Source organism: Heteronotia binoei, chromosome 12, assembly GCF_032191835.1.
Source record: "Heteronotia binoei isolate CCM8104 ecotype False Entrance Well chromosome 12, APGP_CSIRO_Hbin_v1, whole genome shotgun sequence".
Taxonomy (NCBI): domain Eukaryota; kingdom Metazoa; phylum Chordata; class Lepidosauria; order Squamata; family Gekkonidae; genus Heteronotia; species Heteronotia binoei.
In genome coordinates this window covers 45103290-45127750 of record NC_083234.1, presented here as the reverse complement: position 1 = coordinate 45127750, position 24461 = coordinate 45103290, and the positions used below count along the sequence as shown (strand labels likewise).

The 24461-nt window shown below is 41.0% G+C and overlaps 1 protein-coding gene across 1 annotated transcript in view; it reads left to right on the top strand.

Moving 5' to 3' along the window:
• Positions 1-24461, top strand: part of KAT6A (lysine acetyltransferase 6A) — a 69181-nt gene that overhangs the window by 31396 nt on the left and 13324 nt on the right. The window contains exons 3-12 of the mRNA XM_060251334.1: positions 3896-4004; positions 6739-6854; positions 7986-8067; positions 8534-8669; positions 9873-10189; positions 10776-10894; positions 18307-18422; positions 20838-20979; positions 21520-21681; positions 23450-23543. Of these exons, the coding sequence (XP_060107317.1) occupies positions 3896-4004; positions 6739-6854; positions 7986-8067; positions 8534-8669; positions 9873-10189; positions 10776-10894; positions 18307-18422; positions 20838-20979; positions 21520-21681; positions 23450-23543 (1393 nt within the window). The remainder of the gene's footprint in view (positions 1-3895; positions 4005-6738; positions 6855-7985; positions 8068-8533; positions 8670-9872; positions 10190-10775; positions 10895-18306; positions 18423-20837; positions 20980-21519; positions 21682-23449; positions 23544-24461) is intronic.

Genomic DNA, 24461 nt, shown 5'->3' with positions numbered 1-24461 from the left:
TCCCTCTGTAGGTCATTGTGTTGACATAAGGGTGGCGTAGTGGCTCTGCCTCCTGTCCCTTGTCTGTCAGCTCTGCTGCTGTTTCTGCTGCTACAGTCACATGATGATTAAGGGACACATCTCAGTAGCAAATACTTACTGGTTCTTAATTCCAGACCAATATGGTTGGACTGGAGCTGCATCTGTTATTCCTTCCCATAAATTGTTGTTTGCCCCCCAGCTGTTGAGAATAGAGCATGATAAAAACTGAACTGGGTAACTTGGGGGAACAGCTAGAGATGTAAGAGATCTGGTTTTCCAGTTTATTTTGTTTACTTTATTTATATCCTGTCTTTCTCCCCAGTGGGGAACCAAAGTGGCTTGTATTGTTCTTATCTCCTCTATTTTATCCTCACAACAACCCTGTGAGGTAGGTTAGGCTGAGAGTATATGACTGCCCCAAGGACACCCTGGAGGCTTCCATGGTAGGGTAGGGATTCAAACCTGAGTTTCCCAGACCCTTGTCCGACACTTTTTACTACTACACCACACTGGCTCTCTGTTTCATTATTTTTGCGTAAAGCACTAAATCCTAATGTCTTCATGCCAGCCAAGGTAATGATACTGGGTCTTGACTCCCTCCCGAGCATCATTTCCCAGAGAGAATCCCCCATTCCTCCTGAGCCCTGATAGAATTGAAGGGTTGCCTTTCTCCCTACCACAACAGCATGGCCCTGCGGCAGCTGCTTTTAAATAATGATTCTGGAGAGCTGGTCATGATCTCTCGTCTAGTTACACCATAAAATGCATGCTGAGGATTCCATTTTGGTAGTTCGGTCTTTGCGTATGGACTTGTAACCACAGAATGGGATAAAATGAGTCCATCCGTCTTCGGAACAGAATCGCTGGCTGAAAATGTGTGTGTGTGTACACGTGTTTGTTCTAAGGCCTTTCTTTCCGTGGACTGTTCTTCGCTCTGTATTTCCCTGTGGGAGCAGTTTAGTCTTTGAATGTGTCAAGCAAGTTGGCTTCCCAGACATCCTTTGTATAGTAACAGCATGTGCTGAGAAACTGGCAGCTTTTATAACACAGTCACTCTTTCTCTCTGACTCTGCCCTTCCCCCCACTCAAGCTCTTGTGACATTACATAGATAGATGTGCTTGCAAGAAAAACAGCAGAGAGAGAGTTGAGTGTCTGCCAAAACTCTGCAGTCTGAAATGGAGCTGCCTTTCTTTCTCCTTCCCCTCCCCCCCTGTTTTCCCAGGTCTTCAGTTGTGTACATGATTTCCCTCCCCTCTTTTTCTAGATTTCATTGCTGAGAACATACTCCAACAGGGAGATCTTTCCTCCCATGCTATAATGCTTGATTCTAAAGATTACTCTCTCCAGGTTTCCATGCCTATTCAGTGTAATTACATGTATCCTTATCGCATCCTAGTAACGTTCAATATGCTTTCATTCTAAACATACTGGCATTGATTGGACTTGTAAAGCTGTTGGTTTATTGTTCAGTGACTCCCTCAGGGACAATAGCTAGAGGAAAACTTCAAGCTGTGAAAAATGTTTTTCTTACCCTTTACTGTGTGTGATCCTTTTTCAATGCCTCTTCAGAATTGCTTTTTTAAAAAGTCTTCCTTTGATTGTTGATTCTACAAGTGTTAAAGGCCAGTTAGGACAGTGGTATGGACATAACATTCAAGGCAGGGGCTGTGTCTTGACCTTACCAGCAGACCTCTTAATGTGTCTGGAGGACACACTGTCTGACCTCTATCAGCTGATGCAATGAAGGAGTCTGTAGTCCAAACTTAAGTGGTATTCTGTGTGTGACATCTGTGAAGTCCTTCCCATGTTCTCTCCCTTTCTCTTCTTTTCTTTGGATTTCTGATCTCTAGAAGACATGTGAGTTCTGTCAGGTTCTTGACCTGAATAGGCATGAGGAAGCTCTACTATATCACTTCTTGGGAGGGGGGGCACTAAACAGCAAGGGAATTAAATTGTGGCAGTTGACCAACCTTGGAAGGAAGTCCACAGAATTTTATAATATATATTTTTTAATGCTGTGCTATGGATACCATCTGAGAGAGTGATGCATTCTGGTTTCAACCTGGCATCCATCTCTCTTTATAAAATAAGAGGTTGTCATAGATGTCTCTGCATAACCAGAGGCCTCTGGGCAGTCTTTCATTTTCTAGTAGAAAGGTGAGGAAGTAACATGTGAACATCTTGAGCTTGGGGAAAGGGTCAGGCTTCCCTGGCCAAGCTTCTGGAGGAGGTGGTAATGATATAATGGCTGGAGGAAGAATCTGGCCCCCAAGGCTGAAAGAGCCTCCCTTCTCCATAATAGAATATTTGCAAGAAAATATCTGGCATAAAATTCTAAAGCTTTGTTGCAGTGAATTATGCAGCTGATACAGGTAAAATGAGGGTTGTTGTACATTTGACATCTGTACTGTCATTGCTGCACCTTAGTTTTAATAATACTCCTATCCTAGAGATTGCTGTCTAGATCAAATTATAACTCATTATACTGGAAAAACAGCCAGCATAGACACTATCAGTGTCTACTTGAGTTAGGTTTCTTGTCTTTAACTCCTTATTTTTATAGTTCTGTTAAATTTCACTCACCATTTTGCTACCTCCTCTTCAATATGGAATTTCACTAGCTCAGTCACTTCATTGTCTCATTGTTCACCTTGAATCCAAATCACCTATAAAAGTTTAAATAGCCATGGCCCAGTATGGATCTTTGAGATGCTTACTAGCTTCCACTTATGAAAAACACTGTAAATCTTAAGGTTTTAAGCTTCACACATAAATTTAAAGGATCCATTTATGATTTTAAGTGATTTATCAGCCATTCCATCTCAGGCTACTGAGGACTACAAGCACCTCACTTGGGTTCCACCATCCCCTCAGTGAGTGTAACAGCCATCCCACCAGAAGTTGTTAAGAATATTAATGCTAATTGGATACTTCCAGTGTGCAAGATGTTTTGAGAAATGACCAATAAATGTATTAAGTAAATTGGAGTTTTCAGTTGCCACAATTAACTTGATGTTGAGCTTCCACCATACACAGTCACATTTGGATTCCGCTATTCCTCCCACAAACTTTGAGAAGTTAGACTCTTTATAACAATCCTGTGTGCATGCTTCAGGAGCACATATACTAAAATTGGAACTAACAACCCTATAAGAAAAGTTGGAAAGACAGAAAGATTTTCCTAGGCCCACCCACTGAGTGTTGTGGACCGCTTTGATTCTTTCCGGTCTCTTTCTAGCTGGCATGTCAACCCTTCTGGTCTGAAATTGTGGTTAGAAATTTCTGTGTATCCATCATTCTTATCCCACACTTCCTTGCAAGAAACTGAAGGTGGTATACATAGGGTTACCCCTGCATTTTACCCTCACACTTACCATGTGAGATAGGTTAGGCAGAATGACTGTTCAGAGTCACCCGCTGGACTTCATTGCTGAGTGGGTATTTGAACCTGGGTCTCCCTACTCTTAATTTGGCGCAGGATTACACGACACTCACTCTGAAGTCAAGCAAGACTTGTTCTGGATTCTAATTTGACCTCTGACTGCATCTGAGAGATCCACTGAATGCTATTGGACATGCCCCCCCCCCCACTATATAACTTTATTTTCCCTACCATACCTCTATCTGCACCTCTGCTCTTTGCACAGGTACCCGAAATTGGCTATCTGTTTGTATATGTCCTCTTCACTAAGCTCCATGGATTTCAGAGTTAGGGGCTTGTTGAGCTAGTGAGTGGGAAGTAAATGCCTTTTATATCCCTAGTTCTTTGACATGATATTTACCTCTCCTTGCTACAACTTTCTGCTACAACAGTACATTTAACAACACACATGTTAATGAATGCAAACCTGTTTTATTTTGTTTCCCTTGCAGCCAGTTGCTGAACCAATCCCAATCTGCAGTTTCTGTCTTGGTACAAAAGAACAAAACCGAGAAAAGAAACCTGAGGAGCTTATCTCTTGTGCTGACTGTGGCAATAGTGGTATGTATATCTTCTGTATCTTGGGCAATGAAATCTATTGCACTGGTGAAAACATATTGATTAATCAGTTTGGAGATGCTGCCTCTGAACACCACGGTTGTACTAACCCTGTTTCAGTATTGGAAGCTACTAAATTGCACAAATGGGCAGGGAGGGGGATTCCCTTGTTGGGGAGGGGAGATTTTTAATTGTTTTCCTAATTGCTGCTTCTTCCCCATGTGTAGCTGTGAGGAAATTGGCTACACAGGGTAGCAAACAGCTTTTGATTTATTAAGTTTCTTTGCTGCAGGAAAGATTTTTTTTTAAAAAATGTTCTGGTATAACTTTCTGAGTCAGAGTTCTTCTGTCTCCCTGCCTCCCTCCCCCAAATTATACGTATAGCCATACAATTAGGCATTCATCCTCTAATATATTTAATTTAAACAAAAATTCCTCTAAGCTAGGCTGCAAAACTGCTTTAGGAGTGGGTGCACATGTCACTAATCAAGATACCTCCACTGTTGGAACAACCCCTGTGCATAAGTATTGTCAGATTACTGGCTGTGTTGTTGGGAACTTATTTTCTGTTTTTCTAATATATCTTGGAAATGCTGCAGACACTTGCAAGCCAGAGGGTCAGAAAAGAACATGTATATTGCAAGAAATGATAGCACCATTGTGAAAGCACCATTGAGGCATTGTATAGAAGACACCCTCTTGTTCTTGCCCATCTGGAAGTAAAAGGGAAACTGACTGAAGAAGGAAAGCAGAGTAGCCCAGGAATATTCTGTGTCAATATCTTACTTCAGATTATATGGATAGTTTGGCCATTGCTGGATCTGTTTCATTTATCATGCAAAAACCACTATATGCTCAAGTTAGAATTCACTCTATAAAAGAACATGATGAAAATGTGTTGCTTAGTTCAGTGAGTAGTTAAGTTAGGCATTATTTAGGAACAGCTCTGTGGTTGGTTCATTGTAGCATTTGCCACTTGTTGACTGCTGGCGTTAACGCTGAATGTGCCCCTGTCATTTCAGGACCTGCACATTGACAGCGGTATTCAGTGTTGTATTAAGTTTAACTTTTAGTAGAAGGCAAGCCTGAATGTTTAGTCTAAATGACAGTACCAGTACTATTGGTATTTGACATAACTCAATTCTAATCATAAATGATAGTTGCAGAAAAACAAACAAACAAACCCGGAGTTCGACTCCTAGGACACTTTAAAGGCTAACCAATTCATATGTCTGGTGTACATGACAAATAGGTTATAGCTGCTGTTAGTCTTTAATAAAGTGAGTACTTTTTAAGGTGCAACAGCACACTTAGCCCTGTAGTAGCAGAAAAATAAATACAACTACCTCCTTGAAATTTGTCACATTAATTTAGTAGTCCTGCAGCATTCTTTATCAGATGCAACATCTTTTTTTGCACTGATTCTTATGTAAGGACATGCTTTGCTTGATATATAGTTAACCAAAGGCATTAGAGTCAAACTAGGAAAAAATAGGGTAATTCTGTCTTAACTGAAATTGCCCAGGAGTGTAGACTGGGGGTTTTAAATGCAAATATCATAGAGCAAGCAACTTTGAAAAATTGCTCACATGCCTGAGCTTCTCTGAGTTTACACAATTCCTCATAAGTGGATGATTTCTTAATATTGTTCTGAGGATTGCATATTTGGGCAAGGCTACAGGGTTTTCTTCCAAAAACATATAATGCACATTCTTTGCCTTTTGACTCAAATCAAGTGTGTAGAAAATATATTTCCTTTTTCTCCCAAGGTGCGTTCAAGGTATCTCACAAAGTTTAAAAAAAATCAAACTCTTAAAAACAGCTACGTAGGAATTATTAATAGTAAAACAGGCTGGGTGCAATAAAACATTCAGCAGTCCTCAAAACAGTCCTCAGATTAGAAGCAGAACATAAAAGCTGCTACAAAGAAGAAACTCCTCAGTTAAAATCCTGGGCGAAAAAATTGCTTTGGTCTGGCACCTAATAACAGTAACAGAGTAACCAGGTGAGCATAAAGGGAGAGAGGGTATTCTGAAAGCAAGTTGCTACTATTTCAGAACTCTGGTTGCTACTCACCTCATTTGTACAGGAAAGGGTACTGGAAGCATTGCTTGGGAAGATTATCTTAGGTGGTGGACAGTCTAGGAGGAGGCTCTTGGTGTCAGGGTATTCTTAAAGTACCCTAACACCAAGCCATTTAGAGCCTTATAGGTAAGAGTGAGCCCTTTGAATTTGTGTTTAGAAATAGATGGACAATCAGTGTAGATCTTTCCTTGCTAGGGTGATGCAATCCTGTATGTGACCTCTCAGTGGTTTGATCCTATCTCAGAGTGCTAAGCAATACACTGTGGTGCTTTTCCAATATTAGAGCCTTACTAATGCTACATGCAAGGATCCCATGTCGTGAGTTTTTTCTTTGCATCTTCAAGTTCAAGCCAAAGGGATTGTCACAGGAGCTATAAAAGGTCAGAGCAATAAACTGCTTGAAATCAAGCCAATGTGTATAGCCAAATGCATCTCATAAAAGTCACAAGAAGGAGGCTGTCCTGTAGTTTGTGCATGGAGTGTGTATTTTTTGGTACTTGCTAAGGAGAGAAGCCCTGCCAGTGTGTCTGACCTGTACTGCTCTCCTGACATGTACTGCTTGAACAGCCACTTTTCTTGGCTACTAGTGAAACTTTTCTACATACACAGATCTCTAATGTGAGCTGTGAAATTGTCTTCTCTTTTGGTGCAGGTCATCCATCCTGCTTGAAGTTCTCCCCAGAGTTGACAGTTCGGGTGAAGGCCTTACGATGGCAGTGCATTGAGTGCAAAACGTGCAGTTCCTGTCGAGATCAGGGCAAAAATGCTGTGAGTGGCTGGGGGAGGGTTGTGCCTTCTTAAGTATAGATGGTTAAATCCCTGACAAATTGCATCAGATTCTACAGGTGGACATGAAACTAATGCTAAAATTGGGTGGAAGTTATAAATTGAGCTCATTCACTAGTTCAGTGCTCTGTTCCTTTGCTTCACAACAACAGGCAGACAATATAATGATGCCAAGAACAAATATGATCCTTAATCCTCATATATCAGTGATAAGCAACTGGCAGCATGTTGACCAAATCGAGGCTGCGGACAATGAACAGTAGGATTGCCAGCTGTCTTTGCCCTTCTAGTAACTAAATGGACGCTTGTAGCATCAGCTAACCTTGGTGCTAGCTTTAGGTGGGAGGGGAAACTGCTGAATACACAGGTTGCTCTATTATAATTTTTAGCAGTTTCCCTACCCCACCCCACTTCTAGACTGGTCTGCAGCTTTTAGCCTCATTTGTGATTCCACTGTTAGCAGCAAGCCAGGGAAAGGGGGGAATGGATCTGTCTTGCCTCCAGTGGCTTGCTCACTAGTCAGTCTAGTTGCCAGTTGCTTTCACATATATATATATATATATATTTTTATGATTTATATCCCGCCCTTCCCACAAGTGGCTCGGGGCGGCTCCCAACAAATAGTCAAACATAAAATTAAACAAGTATTTAAATATATAAGCAATTAAAACATTTAAAACCTTAAAACCATTAAACATTACAAAAATATGTATAACAGGAGTCTGGCAAAGCTACATAGAATAGCGTATGGTCTTATTTTTTTAGCTCAGTGGGCAATGGGTCTGTAGAACAGTACTGCAACAATAGCTTATGTCCCTGGATTTCTTTAGAGGTATAAAAACATAATGTATTATAAGGAGCATTGCTTTGGAATCAATCATATATCTGAATTTCTATCAAAATATGTTCAAAGGTTTTCTTTGTATTCCACCTGCCTTTAGTTCTGTTTTCCTGTGTTATACTCATCCCTGGCTGAGTCTTATGTTGCCTTTTTGACATATTTCTGTTATAACTAGTGTAGACTTATATGAACAAGTAATGAATGTTCTTGATCTTTTAACCCTTTGAGCTTGCATATTAATAGTGCTAACTAGTAATTTCTGTAATTCACAGGATAATATGCTATTTTGTGATTCGTGCGATCGGGGCTTTCATATGGAGTGTTGTGACCCCCCTCTGACCAGGATGCCTAAAGGTGAGGAAGGCTAAGGATTTGATGGGGAGATAATTTACTCTTTTGGAGCTTTTCAGTTACATGGAAGTCTTTTTACAAGGTAAAATGGAATGGTAGTGTAGGCCTGGTGAAATGTTCTGAGTAAATTTAAAATGCACTAGGCATTTTATGGTGGCCCAGTATTACCTCTTTGGTGTGGTATGATGCCTAAGATTGCAAGTCATGAGCCAAGGAGGTCCCTGGTTCGAATATTACCTCTGGTTATGGCAGTCTGTGAGCTATGGCACCTCAGTCTTGGCTCCTTATCTGCAATATGAGATTGGTATTACTTTCCTCCTTGACAGGAATGTTGTAAGGATTACTGAGATAATATATGCAAAGTGCTTTGAACTCCAAAGCAGTGTTAGTAAATGCAAGTTATTATTCTCTGAAGCTTAAATGCCACCAGCTTTCTGCAGATGTTATGATAAGTCTGTTCACTTTGCAGGCATGTGGATATGTCAGATATGTCGACCACGTAAAAAAGGAAGAAAACTTCTACATAAGAAAGCAGCACAGATTAAACGGCGTTATGCCAATCCAATAGGACGTCCCAAAAACCGATTAAAGAACCAAAATGCAGTGTAAGTTGTCCTGTATGTATGTGAGACAGAGAAAAAGAAGGGGAAAAGGCACCTGTTCGTTTAATCAGGGCTGTTTTCTTTTTGAGGAAGCTTGTTGGGATAAGTATCTTGGTATGTATTCTGGAAAGCTATGAGCAATTTTGTCAAAATATCCAGTAGTTTTAAACTGCTTTGCCTTTGAAGCACACTCAAGACCAGTTTTCCTTGCTTTGCAGAGTCTTTTGATGTTTGAATGTCTAGGAATTCAACATTTGATGGTTATAACATTTTTATATGTAGAAAGAGCCTGTTGCGCAGTTCAATAAAGGCAACTGACCCTCAGAAAACAAACCAGCTGTATATTTTCTTTGCTGGTTTTAAGCAGCCACAGTGTAGCGCTTTGAGGGATAAATATTTACACCTGAGGGAAGGGACAGTAATCTCATGTAGCTGAAAGTCCTGCTTGATTTGGATTCAGTCATTCTGTACTTCAAGAAAAGAAGCCTAAGCCTCTGCTCTAGCAGTTTTGGAGCTCTATATACTATTTATACAGTTTCTGAATAATGTGCTGCTGCCATGGGAGGAAGCCTATTTTCATGCTTTTCTTTTTGGGATGAATTCTGGGTGCTGCTTGATTTGTTGTTTTTTGCTACTTAGGCCCAGTGTCTTGTGATCTATGTCATTGTAGCTTTTCACTTTAGAACGTAGTGTCAGAATTGCATTCCCAAAAACCTGGGAAGCTATCTGAAGATGAAGCGGTATATTTATTCATTTACTTCATTTCCAGTCCTCCTTTCTCATGGAGACTCAAGGTGGATTACTATTAAAAACTATGTTGTAAGAAACAGTACACTATGTGGAACCAACAAAACAAAGAATGCACTAATAAAGCAGCATTACAAGACTGGAGAGAAGTGTAGTGAAACTTTGTTACATACAACAGTGATAAAGCTGAATTACAAAATCAGGATAATGCTTTTAAAAAGCGCAGTGTACAAAATGAAGGCTTCCCTAAATCCCATAGACCTTAATTATATTAATTATGACTTTATTCACTTTATACAAATGCCCTGCTGATATATTAAGACATTTACAAACCATGCTTATATGAATCATAAAACAGTGTTTAGGTACCCAAAACAACTGGTTGTTTGCTTGTCTGGTTAATACCCTAGTCTTTTTTTCTGTCACTTTCCCTGGTAATCTATCTTTTTCCTGACTCAGATCAAAAGCCCCCTTCAGCAAAGTTCCAACAGGACCTGGTCGAGGCCGTAAGCGCAAGACTCCCCTATCCAATCAGTCCACTTGCTCATCGGAAGGAAGTTACCTGGAGCGAGTTGATGGCTTGGAATTCTGCCGAGATGCCAGCACCTCTTTGAAGTTTAACAAGAAAACCAAAGGGCTTATTGATGGCCTTACCAAATTCTTCACCCCCTCCCCTGATGGGCGTAAGGCCCGAGGAGAAGTGGTGGACTACTCTCAGCAATATAGGATCAGGAAAAAGGGCAATAGGAAATCGAGCACTTCAGACTGGCCCACAGGTATCTTATTATCTTTGTTTCACTTTCTGGATCCAAAGCACTTCCATTAGAGAATAGATTGTACAAAATCCTGTGCTGTTTATTTCTGCTTAGTTTATTACTGTTATTTATAATGACAAACAATTTATGCATTTTTGAGCACTCAGACTGAGTTACTGAATGCCTGGGTTTATTCCTGCAATGCACTAGTTTACTCAGTGATCACTGAAGAGCAATTTTTAAAGCGTAAAAGGACTGTCACCGCTGGACCACATAAAAGCAGTGGTCAGAAATCCTTTGATGGTTTAGAGTTCTGATTAATGTTCTTAGGTAAGTGCAGCAGAAGGATCAGACCTGAGTTGCTGCTTCCAGGGACTAAACAAATTGCCTCAAGTTATAGGTAGAGGAGGTACATTACTTGAAGAACCAGGGTGCTGTTGGTGGTGCAGATCAGCCTCTGGTGGTGATGTGCCAGTAGCAGCAAGATTTTCCCATCGAGATGGTTGTTTTAACTGTGAAAGACTTGGGTTTTTCCCATCTTTTGCCTCATGGTACGTGCTATACAGGTTGTTCATAATTTTTTTTTTAATTCTGTGTTCGTTTTCAGACAATCAGGATGGCTGGGATGGAAAACAAGAAAATGAGGAATGGCTTCTTGGAGGCCCAGACGTCATGACTGAAAAAGATATGGAGCTGTTCAGAGACATCCAAGAGCAAGCACTGCAGGTAGAATTGAATAAAACTTGCATGGAAAAGATAGTGTGCTAGGAAACGGTATGGCAAGTAAACTGTGCTACTTGAATATGTGGTTATTTTTTAAATCCCTTATTGGTCCTTTTTAATACTTTTAATTGTATTTTAACTGTTGTAAACTGCCTTGGATTTTGAGCTGATAGGTAGTATGTAGATTTATAATCTTGTCTATAAGATTTATATTGCCGCTGTATGGAAAGAAAGTAAGGCCAAGTGTACTTGGCATTGCCTTAAGTTAATTCCTAAAATAATAGGGAGTGGTGGCAATGAGTGTGAAGTAGCTCTGAGGGGTAATCCAACAGTTGTAGTATGATACAGGTGATATTGGAGCTCAGAAATGTGGCTAAGGGAAGCAGATAATGAGTGGAAAACATTTTATCACCAAACTTGTGAGACTTGGATAGTAAGGAGATATGCAAGCTTTTCTTGTTGCAGCATTTGATAGTTCTCAGTGTGGGTATTAATGTTTACTTGACATTATTCGGGTCTCCCTTAAGGTTCTTGAATGGCATTTCTTTTATATCCTCCTGTATAAAACACAATAACTCTGTGGAAACATGGCAATCTGTAGAATCTGTCCACGTTTCAGCCTCTTCATTCTCCTCTATTGTGGTGTCTCCTCACACAGGGCTGGTAGTTTGTATTAGAAATCAATGAGGGAAGGAGATGTTTATATCACCTGACACTTTGGAAAACACAAGAAAGAAAAACAGGACAAGACTGTTGGATTGTGTGGGTTTGAAGTTTGAGATGTACCTTTAACAGGTTTGTCAGTCAGATAGCAGCAGGGTGAGATACTTTTCAGGCAGCACACATTCCCTGTCTCTTATCAATATAGGGTGGCTTTAGCCGCCTGAAGATGGTACTGTTTAGTGTCACAAGCATGGTAAAACATATTGAACACTTATTCAAGAAAAACAAGCAGCTCTGTTTCTAATGTATCTTTTGAGAAAGGTTAGAAGTATCATTTGGTGCTCATGTTGTAAATAGGTTTGGAGAGGTATTTGTTTTGGCAAGGATTGAGTTAATCCCAGCTGAGCTGCTGATGTCATCCGTATCCAGGTAGAGCTAAGGGCTGCACCTGAGCAAATTGGAATGTACCGTGCAAAGGTGCAAGAATGGCTGGATGAGTTGCCGGGGAGAGACTGAGTCCGCAAAAAGGGAGTGGTCCAAGACAGTGTGTAGGCTGTGGGAATTGCTGTCAGTTTTGATGGGACTTGGGGCTGTTGTGATGTGCAAGCAGCTGTACTGGAGCTGGAACTCTACCTTTATCTCAGGCATTCATTTGGAGGACAGTTCAGTGGCTGTTGGAAAGGCACAAACACGCAAGGCATTGCCACAGGTGCAGTCTGTGTTTTACCTCCTTGAAGTGCTTTGTGTAAACCTGGGGTGATTATGCTAGCAACTATCTAGGCTAAAAATTGCAACACAGGATGTCTTTTGAGGTTACAGATTCTGTTTTGATTTGTTGTATTGTAGATTTTCATACATTTTGCATGTTCCTGCTGTCCCCCTCCAATAGCTTATGAAGTGGTGTGTCTGTAAATTGGCTTCACTTAGCAGGTGACATTCCTGCATTGTGTAATCTTTCTTCTGTAGCAGGTTTGGTGATTTTTCTTGTTCTGCCATTATATAGAACAGTCAACTGCAGGACGGTTCCCACCATCAAAGGTGGCTTCAATTCAGCTATTGTGTATGTGTTTTTTTCCCCTTTTGACAGAGGTATCTTAACTCTTAAAGGTAAATTGGTGGCTTCATCTTGCATCCACCCCCTGGGAAATCCCAGCCAATCCCTCAGGTTTTTCCCTTAAAAAAAAAAAAAAAGGACAGGAAAGAAAAAGAGCCCAGGGAATCAATCAGTGAACTGTGGCTAAGAGGTGATGAACTGAGCAGATGAACTTGCTATTGTGCACAGACATGAAACGACAGCTTGGGGTGGTGGTGGTTCTTATTGCTATTAAAAGTAAAGAAAAAAGTCTTTATTACAACATTCTTGGTAAAATGTGACAGCAGGGCAGGGAAAAAAGTTCTGGTTAGAGGACTGTAATTTTATGCTTGCTTTCAGACAATTAAAATGAGGTGGTCAAAGAGAGGTGGAAAAAAATAAGAGCATGCAGACTCAGGGGGCTGTGCGTGGCTGCGGCTGCACTTTGATATTAGCATGACTTGCCTTGCTAGGTTAGACCAAAGGTCTGTCAAATGAAGTATTCTGTTCCCCGTGTTCCTGGCAAGCTCACAAGCAGTCTCCCTTGTCCTCCCCAGTGTTCTGTTAAGGCTTATTGCCCCTGAACATGGAGATTCCATTTAGCTCTATTTCTGGCTGTTAGATGTGATAGCTATCTGTTAATCCCTTTATGACCCATTGGGCATCACTATCTCTTGTAGTAGTGAATTTCATAAGTTAATTATTCATTGTGTAAAGAAATAGATAGTATCTCAGCCTTTAAACTGGTGACCAGTGCTGTTTAGCGCTTTCACAGGGCTTTTTTTTTTTTTAGAAAAAGCCCAGCAGGATCTCATTTGCATATTAGGCTACACCCCCTGATGCCAAGCCAGCTGGAACTGTGTTCCTGTGCATTCCTGCTAAACCCCCCCTCAAAAAGCAAAACAAAAAAACCCCCCTGTACTTTCATATGCTGAACCTAGATTGGAAACTTCAGTGACTTACGTGTGAGCATCTAGCCAGCTTTGGGGAAACTTCTGCATTACTCTCTGAAAATCCAGTTGAAGGGTGGATCAGACATAATCTGTTGGCGATAGAGGCCATTTATTCTAATTTGTTATCCTGCTCTATCCCTAAGGCTCTGTGTGGTTTATAGTTGTTAAAATTAATATGTTAACAAGATCAGCCTTGAAAAGTTTCTAGACAGGTTGTCCAAACACTTACAGTCTAATATGAACCCTGCCTGTGTAAAGCTTCTCTGTCTTGTCATCCAGAGGTGTTTCTTGCTCACTAGAGGCAAATGGTTGTTTATAAGCATGAGGTTCTGGGGGGCTCTGGCAAATGAAACCCTAATTTTCTAGGACTAGCTTTTCCACTGGAACAGTGAAACAAATAATAAACTAACTGTTCTGGATGCCAGTCCTATGGAGTGCACCAAGCTACCAGTTTATGGGAGGCAGTGAAATTCACGATAGCCTGTATTCTACTACTGTCTATGTTCTTAGAAACTTTAGAGTGAGTGAGGAGGGCCTTCTTTCACCTAATGTTGCAGCTGGTGAACCAGCCTTTCTTTGAGAGCTGTCCACTGAACACATCCCTGGTAACATTCTGGTGGATAACTGTAGAATGCTCTACATATCTGAATTGAAAGCGTCTGAAAATTGCAGAACTACAGGATATTGTAGCAGTAGTTCTGAGACATCTTCTTGTGGCAGATACTTAATTCTGTTACTGTTCCATGTTCTTCGCTAGTTTTCAGTTTGTTTCTGAGTCCAATTCATGGTGGCTGTAGTGATAACTAGGGATGGGTATGAACCGATCCACAATTCATGGTTCATTTCAAACCAGTTTGCTTGTACTTTGCCCAAACTGGAAAATGAACCACTGGTTTCACTTGGTTTTTCATTTGCTTCATTTTTGTGGTTTGTTTTCCAAGACAGCCTGGCGCTGATTCAGTCAATTTCTAGGCAACACTGGGGGTAGATTTAGGGGACCCCTGGGAGCAATTGTCGATTGGCAGCTCTGGGAGCCAGTCACAGAGCTCCCATTCTGCTCTGTGGGAACAGTCACCCTGACTCCGCTGCTTTCATTTTGCGGTATGAAGAGAGAAGAGTTAGTTGTCATGAGAGCTGAAGCTGAGCTTTCCTGAGGGCACCTGCTTTGGGGGGCTGTAACTTGGACATTCCAAATCCAGTCTTCGCCAGTCTTGAAGAGCGGATGGCGGTTGAGCCTGCTGAAGACTCCCAGTGAGTTTTATACCTCATGAACCAAACGAACCAACAAACTGCAAACTAGTTCGAGCAACTATACAAATCATGAAACAAAGCACCAGTTTGGGCAATCAAACAAACCACAAATCAGCACAATCCACCATTTTCCTGTTTCATTCATATCTCTAGTGATAACTTTTAATTCCCTATATGACTTAGGGGCATCCATATATGGGCAATTTCATATATTGGGGTGGCCAACGGTAGCTCTCCAGATGTTTTTTGCCTACAACTCCCATCAGTTCTTGTCATTGGCCATGCTGACTGGGGCTGATGGGAGTTGTAGGCAAAAAACATCTGGAGAGCTACCGTCGGCCACCCCTGCCATATATGACTTAGGGCCATCCATATATAAGTCAATTCCATATATGACTTAGGGCCATCCGCGTGGACTTGCCCATGACCTGTGATTTCTGCTGGTCCCCTGTGCTGTATGTAGCATTGCCAGCTTTGGGTTGGGAAATACCTGACAATTTTGGAGGTGGAGCCTGGGGGCGGTGGGGTTTGGGGAAGGGAAGGAACTTCAGCAGGTTGTGATACCACAGATCCACCCTTCAAAGCAGCCATTTTCCCCAGGGAACTGATCATGGTCATCTGGAGATCAACTGTAGTAGCGGGAGATCTCTAGGTGCCACCTGGATGTTGCAACTCTAGCTATATGCCATGTTAGTTAACGTGTGGTGGATTGGCATGGTGGTCAGGGCTTTTTGGGTATTGCACTCAGAATGTAGAACATGTACCCACAGGAGGCTCACTTTGTCTTCTCACTCCTTCCTTTGTAGCATCCGGGTAAGATGGTATCATTTCTGAAAGTGCTTGGGAGTGTTTAAGCTTCAGTTATCTGATGTTGCTGTGTATGGGTTACTTTTAGTAATTCTGCTGTTCTAGTTATCACTTTTTACTGTGATTGTTCAACTGTTTATGTTCGGATGGTTTCTGCTCTCAGTTGCTGCCTGAGTATCATAGGGAAATAGCAAAAATGCAGGCTAGAAAGATTCAGAATATACTCCCTGGACCTAACAAAAGGAGGAACATAGAACTTTAGTATAAATGGAGGTTTTGCAAGGTCCAGGGGGGAAAAAAGGGGGCACATATAATTTATTTTTTGCATATTTATTTTGGATTGAGTTCCCTTTTATCCTTAGAACCAGTGCTGACTTATTCATTAGGCACAGAATGCATAGTGCCAAGATCTCATGATACTTTTAGGGACCAACAAAAATGTTTTAATTTCTTTTAAAATCAGAAGGAAAAAAAGCAAACTTTTAGGGTCAAATAAAATGTTTAATTTTTTTCTCACATCAGAAAAAAATGAGAGTTTAGGGCCCATGTAAAGCTATTAAATTTTGGCAGGAGCAGAATAAAATAAAATGTTGAAGTATTTAAAGATGTCAAAAATAATTTTATTGTTGAAAGGCAAAAGTGCCCAGAGCCCATGAAAGTCATAATGCGGCCCTGCTTAGAGCAGCACTGCCAGGTGCATTGCTCAGTAACATTTGTAGTTGAATAAGGATTTGTACCCATACATCCCTGCTTGAACACTGTAACCACTGTACCACACTTGGGGTGCTTTCACACCACAACTGTTTGCAAGCGGATCTTGCTGTTCTTACACAGTAAAACTCCAGTTGCAAAGTGCGTTATTTAGTTTGTGTAACTGCACTCTTGGTCTCATAGAACAGGGATATGAATTTTGCAAGTGACTCTCTCTTGTGCCTCCTGCAGTGTTATCATCGGACTGGTGAGGAGACTAGTCAGAGGGAGTCTTCATCTCCTTATCTGAGCCCTGGGAAACTGCCCTAGCTGCTGGAAAAGCAAGGGGAAAATACAGACAAAAAGGAGAGACAGCTCTAACTAGGAGTTTCTGTCCTAGCTAAGCTGAACTAATTGGTCCCTACTGAGGAACCATCTGCACTGGCTCCCTCATGCTAAAAAAAACCTGGGAGGCCACAGAGGGCGAGAAGGCAAGAGCTGGGTCTTCTGGCATTAGATAAAATGCTTTTAGCACTTGTTTAGACCTAGGAGTCTGCAAACTCCCTGTGACCTAATGCTTCTGGCACCAAATACAGCCCTAGAAGCTTAGTGTGAACACTCACTGCAGAAACCATAGTGCACTAACATGTAATAACAATAAACGTGGCACAAACTGTGGCTACTTGGGGAAAATGCTTTCAGCTACTGGGTTTTATTTTATTTTCTTCATATATATGCTGCCTCCCCCCCATTTTATCCCCACAACAATCCTGTGAGGTAGGTTGGACTGCAAGGTCCAAAGGCACCTAGCAAGTTTCAGTGGCAAAGAGGAAATTTGAACACAAGTCTCCCAGATTCTAGTTCAATACTCTAGCCACTGACAGTTTGCCAAATACAATCTTTTAATACTGTTGGTATCTTTAATTTCATTACATGCTTTAATTGCATGTTTCTTTTAAGCTGCTTTTGAGCCTTTGTATGAATGGCAGGATAGTAATCGACATTCTGCCTCCTTTGAACATCATCAGGCGGGGGGCGGGGGTTGTTACTGTTAATTTACAGCGTTATATTTTTCTGCATGCTTGAGTCCCTCTGGTATTTAGAGACCCTGTTGTGCCAGTGGGCAACCTAGTGTTGTGTCTTTTGTGACTGGCAGCTGGCCAGCCATTTTTAGTTAGATCCAATAATCTTCCTCTTTTGTAGAACAACTATCGAAAAACACAGGGGAGGGTAGAGAAGAAAAACATTTAATTTTTGTATATGTCCATTTTACATGTATGTATCAAAGGTAACACTGGAGGTCAAAATTATTAGCTGAAACGCTGATGATTTCCCAGCACTCTTGAAAATAATGGTTATATTTCTCCTTGATAATTTGCACTGTTTCTTAAATAAAATAGATGCAAAGGAAAATAAACATAATTTATTTATCCATATTTCTTTGTGAGTTTGGAGGATTCCTTTTTTGTTTTGAAATAAATGCCCTTCAGTGTACACGTCACAAGGAAAGGAAAATGTACACGTCACAAGACTTGTTGTTTCCTTCAGTGCCTGATGCTGCGCCTGTATAAGTATATGGTGGAGACTTTTAAAATACATGTTTGTGGTTGTTTTAAGAGCCCAGTCCCTTTAGAGATCATTGGCTCCTATGTTGGTTTGGGGCCACAGGTGGTTCCCCATGAGACTTAGTTGATTATAATAACTGAACTTGGGGTGTGGGAGATCTTAGACTTACGATGTGGTTATCAAGCACTTGAACATCATTATTAAAAATTCAAGCCTATTCCTTAAGAACAATCACTTTTAGCAAATTAGTGATGTTGATCAGCATAACTGGTTTCCTCCTAGCACATCTGCATTTATAATCTTTCTGCTTCTCTGGGAGGCTGCCACATAGTTGTTGCTTCTTTGTTGGCACCTGAATCTGTTAAGTAGTGTCACTGGTAACTTTAGGAAATGTTTCTCTTTTTTAAAAACAGAAAGTAGGAGTGACAGGAGCCCCAGACCCACAAGTCCGCTGTCCATCGGTCATCGAATTCGGGAAATATGAAATCCACACCTGGTACTCCTCTCCGTACCCGCAAGAGTATTCCAGGTACACACAGACATTGAGTTTTTATCAAGTGAAGAAGTTGCACAAACCTTTGTAGCTTTAGCCAGTATTTAAAATGCTCTTTCTTGGCTACATTTTTGTATAAAACAAATGTGTGACAAGGCTGCTTTAGGCAACATAAGGAAATACACTTACTTGCATATATTGCATAAACATTTCCCTTTTAAAAGGGGAGGCTTTAAAAGAATTTTGGCTACTTTCAGTGAAGATTGTGAAAAAGGAAAGAAAGGAGTGTAAAAGTTTGAAAACTGGTGTGAACTTTATAGTATGTAGGGTGAAGCACATATGCTTTACCTATTGTCTCATCCCCCTCCCCCATTTATGAACCTTTAAAATGTTGCCTGCTGGTGCAAAACATTTCTTTGCATCTATCAGTGCTAGAAACTTGCTTGTGAAAAGTAAGTTTTAAAAGCATCAGAACCTCAGCTTGTGACATTCTACATAACGAGTTCCACATCTGCGTGTTGATCCTCCTGATATTCTGAATAGATGCTGCTGGACATTTAACGGGTGAAAATGAGCATTTAGATGCTCTGCTGTGGTTGCATTCATGTGTAATGATGGCACATCATGATTTGTCATGATAGGAATGAGACTTATTTATTTATTGGATTTTTATCCTGCCCTTTCCTGCACTCTGGGCAGCTCACAATTAAAAATACAGATAAAACCAAAACACTCTACAGTTTCACAAAATGAAGCACAACAAGATGGCCCATAAACCTAGAAGCATGCTCCTGTGGGTCTGTAAAAGTGCCCAATATTTTAAAAGGGCAGTGGACAGTCCAGTGTAGAGCAAGTTACAGTAATCTAGCCTGGCGGAGACCATTGCATGAATCTCTGTGGTTAGGTTATGAGGGGAGAGAGATAGTGAACCAGTTGCTTGACCAGCCAGAGATGGTAAAAATCTGTTCTGGCAATGGCTGCGACCTGGGCCTCCATAGAAAGTGAGGCATCTCAGATCACACCCAGACTCACCACTGTTGGGGTCAATGGTGCTCCGCCAATGGTTGGGACTCAGGAACAGGATCCATGAATCCACCCCTCCGCAACTCAGGCACAGGTCCTCTGTCTTTGATGGATTTAATTTCAGGCAGCTCTGCTGCAACCAGCCAGCCATGCTTATCGCTCCTTGACTCAGAAATTAATTTCTCCTGTGCTTGAAACAAATAGTGCAAGGGTGGCTAACGGTAGCTCTCCAGATGTTTTTTGCCTACAGCTCCCATCAGCCCTAGCCAGGATGGCTGATGGCTCGGGCTGATGGGAGTTGTAGGCAAAAAAATATCTGAAGAGCTACCGTTGGCCACCCCTGAAATAGTGATTTGTTACTACATCTACATTGCAAGCCCCCAAGCAGTATAATTTGAAGGCAAGAAAGCAAACTATAGATTTCTGTTTGGATGAAGTGATAAATTCTTGTTGGTCAGAAATATGGATGTTATTAATCTCAGAGGCATGTGCAAGGGTAGCAGAGAATGTGGGAACCTTTAAGATTCCAGGGTTCATTCCTATGATGGAAAATCATGATTTGTCACTGAATATAAATGCAGCCCAGAGGTAGCAATAACTTGAAGGAAGCACTATTTGGAGCAAAACTTCCCACTGTCAGCGAGGTGTGTGTAATAGTATTCTGAACTGGTAACTTGTGCTGAAATGCTTGATTTGTGAAACATTTTGTTGACTTTTTTTTTTTTTGCCATCAAGTCACAGATGACTTATGGTAACTTGTAGGGTTTCCAAGGCAAGAGATATTCAGAAGTGATTTGCCATTGCCTGCCTTTGCGTAGTGTCCCTGGTATTCCTTGGTGGTCTCCCATTCAAATACTAATCAAGGCTGTCCCTGCTTAACTTCTTAGATCTGCTGAGAGATCTGATGGGCCATGCAGGTCAGGGCTTTGTGGACATACACGTTGCCTTTTTCGCTGCACTTGACCACACAGGAAATATGTAAATTATCACTTGTATATGTTTTGATAACATAATTAGTTTCAAAATATGCAGTTGCCACATATAAAATAAAAACAGCAATATAGAGCTGGATTGTTACTCTAAAGTTCAAGTATTTGTTGGAGCTGGAATTCTACTTAAGGCAGTCTTGTGTAAAGGACTGCGCAGTTTCACATTCAATGATGGACATCCTTGGTTATAATATAGGCCAGAGGCAGTCTCAAGGGTATAATTGAAGCCAACAAATGCATGTCTAAACCTGCTCTTCCTTTTGTTTCTATACTGCCTCATGTGTATCCAGTGTTCATGGAATGGCTGCCTTCAGCCCTGTCATTTGCCATGGTGGAGAGAATTGCACTGATTGCCTCATCTGAGAATATTGCAAAATGATGCCATGCACAAGCCTGTATCTGAGGACACTTTTTTAAAAGCTCTCCTTTTATTTTGCAGGCTGCCTAAGTTGTACATTTGTGAATTCTGTCTCAAGTATATGAAAAGCAGGACTATCTTACAGCAGCACATGAAAAAATGTGGTTGGTTCCATCCCCCAGCCAATGAAATTTACAGGAAGAACCATGTTTCAGTCTTTGAGGTATGTTACCTGCCACTGTTCAAGCAGTAGCTTGTGAACTTTGAATAATTTCTTTTGCAGTGATGAAAACTCCAAGGCATCTCTGTGCTATTTTAGTGCTGTGTTTACTGTTGCTGTTGGAACTCCAATATGGGTGTGGTTGCATGGACTTGCAATTTACAGTGGTGGATCAGCGGGACAGGGAAACAGAAATGAATAAGCAAACCACCCTCTCCTAAATCAGTTTTCTTGTTACTTGTTAAGACTCAGTCCAACACAAATGTCTGCCAGAGTATTTCTTACTGTTCTTGGGTTTAAATAAGTACATATTTGTATACATGTGGTGGTTGGGGTTTTTATGATCTGTTGGATGCTGAACATTAAAGTCTTCCCCAAAGTTGAACCCATTTTCCACTTCTTAAGTGTCTTGAGCTGTAATTCTTAGGTAACCTTTATCTTCTTTGCTTGCATTGTAATCAGGTTAATCAAATGCCCTTCTTGTGGCTGCTAGTTAGCACTCTGCTGTGGATAGTGACTTGACCTTTTCTCTGCTTCTCTAAGGTGGATGGCAACGTTAGCACCATTTACTGCCAGAACTTGTGTCTGTTAGCAAAGCTCTTCCTGGACCATAAGACACTCTATTACGATGTGGAGCCATTTCTTTTCTATGTGCTGACACAAAACGATGTTAAGGGCTGCCACCTTGTTGGCTACTTCTCCAAGGTGAGTGTGCAAAGATCTGCCAGACTTGGATTTTAGCTTGTCAAGAGACGTTGGTGCCTTGAGAGCTCCAAACAATCTTACTTGCACGACACTTTATAATAGCTAAGGGCTGTGTATGCTTTTCTTTTTTTTAAAGTGTTGTTCTGCACCAAAATAATCCACATTTTGCTTAGGAAAAAAAGATGAGTTCTATAACTAGTATACCTTAGGTTAACCAAGCTCATTTGCATTCCTTTGCTTAATTTCCACACTGAATTCTGGTTCTGCTGGTCATGGAGAGGAAATGCATGAAATTATACAGAGTACTGTGATTCCCATGGCTGATGGTTTATATTCAGCTCTATATCTTTGATCCCAGCTTTTAGTAGATAGTGTCCACAAATTTTCAAGCATATATTTGATTTGAAAAGAAATGAGTTTGGATATTTAACTGAATTCCGCACTAAGTCCCTTGTTCTCCATTATTCCTATGCGGTTGTAGAATATGCACAATCCAGGCTGTGGACAGTGTATGCACAAGAATGCTACTGAGTTTGGGTCCCCCCCCCCTATTCCTACTAAGCCTGTGTGTGATCATTCATCTTATTTTGTAACTAGTCTTAAGCACATATCCTTGAAAGTGACTATTGAAATCAGTATTAATGGTGCTGAAGTACATGTAATTGGGCTTGATTTGTAGGTTTGATATAGCCAGTTGTAAGTATATCTAAAATAATTCATGTGTAACAGTACTAGGTCAATTTCTAGTTGTGCCTCTGAAGCAACTGGTATAGTTTCTGTATCCTAAATGGTCTTGAAAACTCAGCATCCAGGGAACTGAAGCAGTTAATAAGGGTAGCTTTCTTTATACTGTTGAACAGTGTGTATCCTCAAAGGACCATGAATTCCAGCTTAGCAGCTCCAAGGGGAGAGGGTTTTAAATGACTTCCTAGTCCCTTGTGGGGTGAAGAGCAGAGCTGCTTGGTGAAGTAAACATTAATTGTTACCTCTGCAGAGCTTGTTTCTCAAATCAGATGCTGATCTCATTTCAAAGCTTTTGTTTGCACTTTGAAATAGGCACCACTGAGGCTGAATGTGGCTTTAGTATTCCTCATGTGGTGGGGAAGGGAAGGCACAAGGATTGAAAGATCTCCCCCCTCCCCCAGCTGTTGTGCTGTTATAACAAATGTAAAGCAAAGGAAATCTTGCAAAATCTTGCTTCTCTAGCCAGAGTCTGCCGTCCCATCTCCATAAATAGGCTCACAGGTCACGGTATTGGTTTTATGTGCTTGCTTGGAATTTTCTCTGAATATTGTTCTTGATTGGGTAGTGGATGATGCTGTATGCACTGGGAGCCATAGCAGAGTGGTAAAATGACATGCTTTGCACTCAGGGGGGTTCCAGGCTGCCATCTGTAGTTAAAACATCACAGGTAGCAGGTCTGAAAAAGATCAACCAAGAGAGACGCTGCCAAGTGGACCAGGCAGCAGCCAGAATTGGCTATGGTGATTTAATATGCTCACTGGGAGACCTGTCCCTCACTTCCTTTTCCTGTTCTGGCAGAGGTTGTGTTAGTGGCAGCAGTGGTGGCTTGATACTGTTCCATATTCTTTCAGTGAAGACTCTTTTTTTCATGCTGATGTGTATGGTTTTCCCCAGTGGAGGCTATAGCTGTGTCTTTTACTGCAATATTCCTTTGGAATTAATTACTTGTCCTGAACAACTTCTTTTCCATCTTGCTAATCCTTTGCTTTTAAAAATCTGTTTTCCTCTTTCTCCCTTTTACCAGGAGAAGCACTGCCAGCAGAAGTACAACGTTTCCTGCATAATGATTCTTCCCCAGTACCAGCGCAAGGGCTATGGCAGGTTCCTCATCGATTTCAGTAAGCATTATCCCATTTTCTGCTGCCTTTTTAGTTTTGTTCTAAAATGTATGAAACAATAAAATCCTCTAGTAATTTGTTTGGCTGTAATGTAGTGAGGCTTTCCTTGAAGACATTAGACGGCAGCAACTAATGCAAAACCCAGTAGTTTTCTTGCTGGTAGGGATGAGTCAAAAGAAACATGTTCTGTGAGTGATGGTTAAAAATACTGGTTTTCTCTGATATATCTTATGTGTCTTGGGTACTTTGTCCCCCTTTGGCCACTGAAATTGGTTAGACAGTGGGTTCTGGCTTAAAGTCCACTCTTCTAGACAACAAAATCTGTGCCTCATGCTGGAACAAGAGCACAGAGGAAGAGAGGCATTACCTTGTGAGAAGTCCTCAAATGTTGAATTATAGAAAGAGGGCAGTAAATGTTTAATTTACTTTATTTAAAAAAATATTCTGTATCATCTTTTCAGTGGCACATAGCTTTCAGGCAAAGCCAATCTAAAAAGGTTTTACTGCATAACAGAATTAGCTTTCCTCACCTCTTTGGGGAACGATTTCCAAAGGATGACTGCCATTCCAGGAAAAGCTTTGTTTCTGGACCCCATTGACAGTGTCTGAAGTGTGTATATGGGGCGAGGGAAACAGAAATGTTTATTAGCTTGGTGGTAATTTTGCCAAGTACCCTGGATAAAAACAAGGCCTTTGCTGTTATACAGAAAATAGGCTGGAGTTCAGGAACTGGTGTTGTCATGCATTGCCCTAAAGAGAGCAGGCCAGAATTGTTTGACTATGGCTGTAGTCCAGAAAAGGATAACGACTGTGAGAGAGAATATTTCCCTTTAGTATCTGCAGTACTAAGTTATTCAGTTTCCTTCTTCTTTCTAGAACGCTATTCGTTCTTAGGACAGCTAAAGATAGAAATTCCAT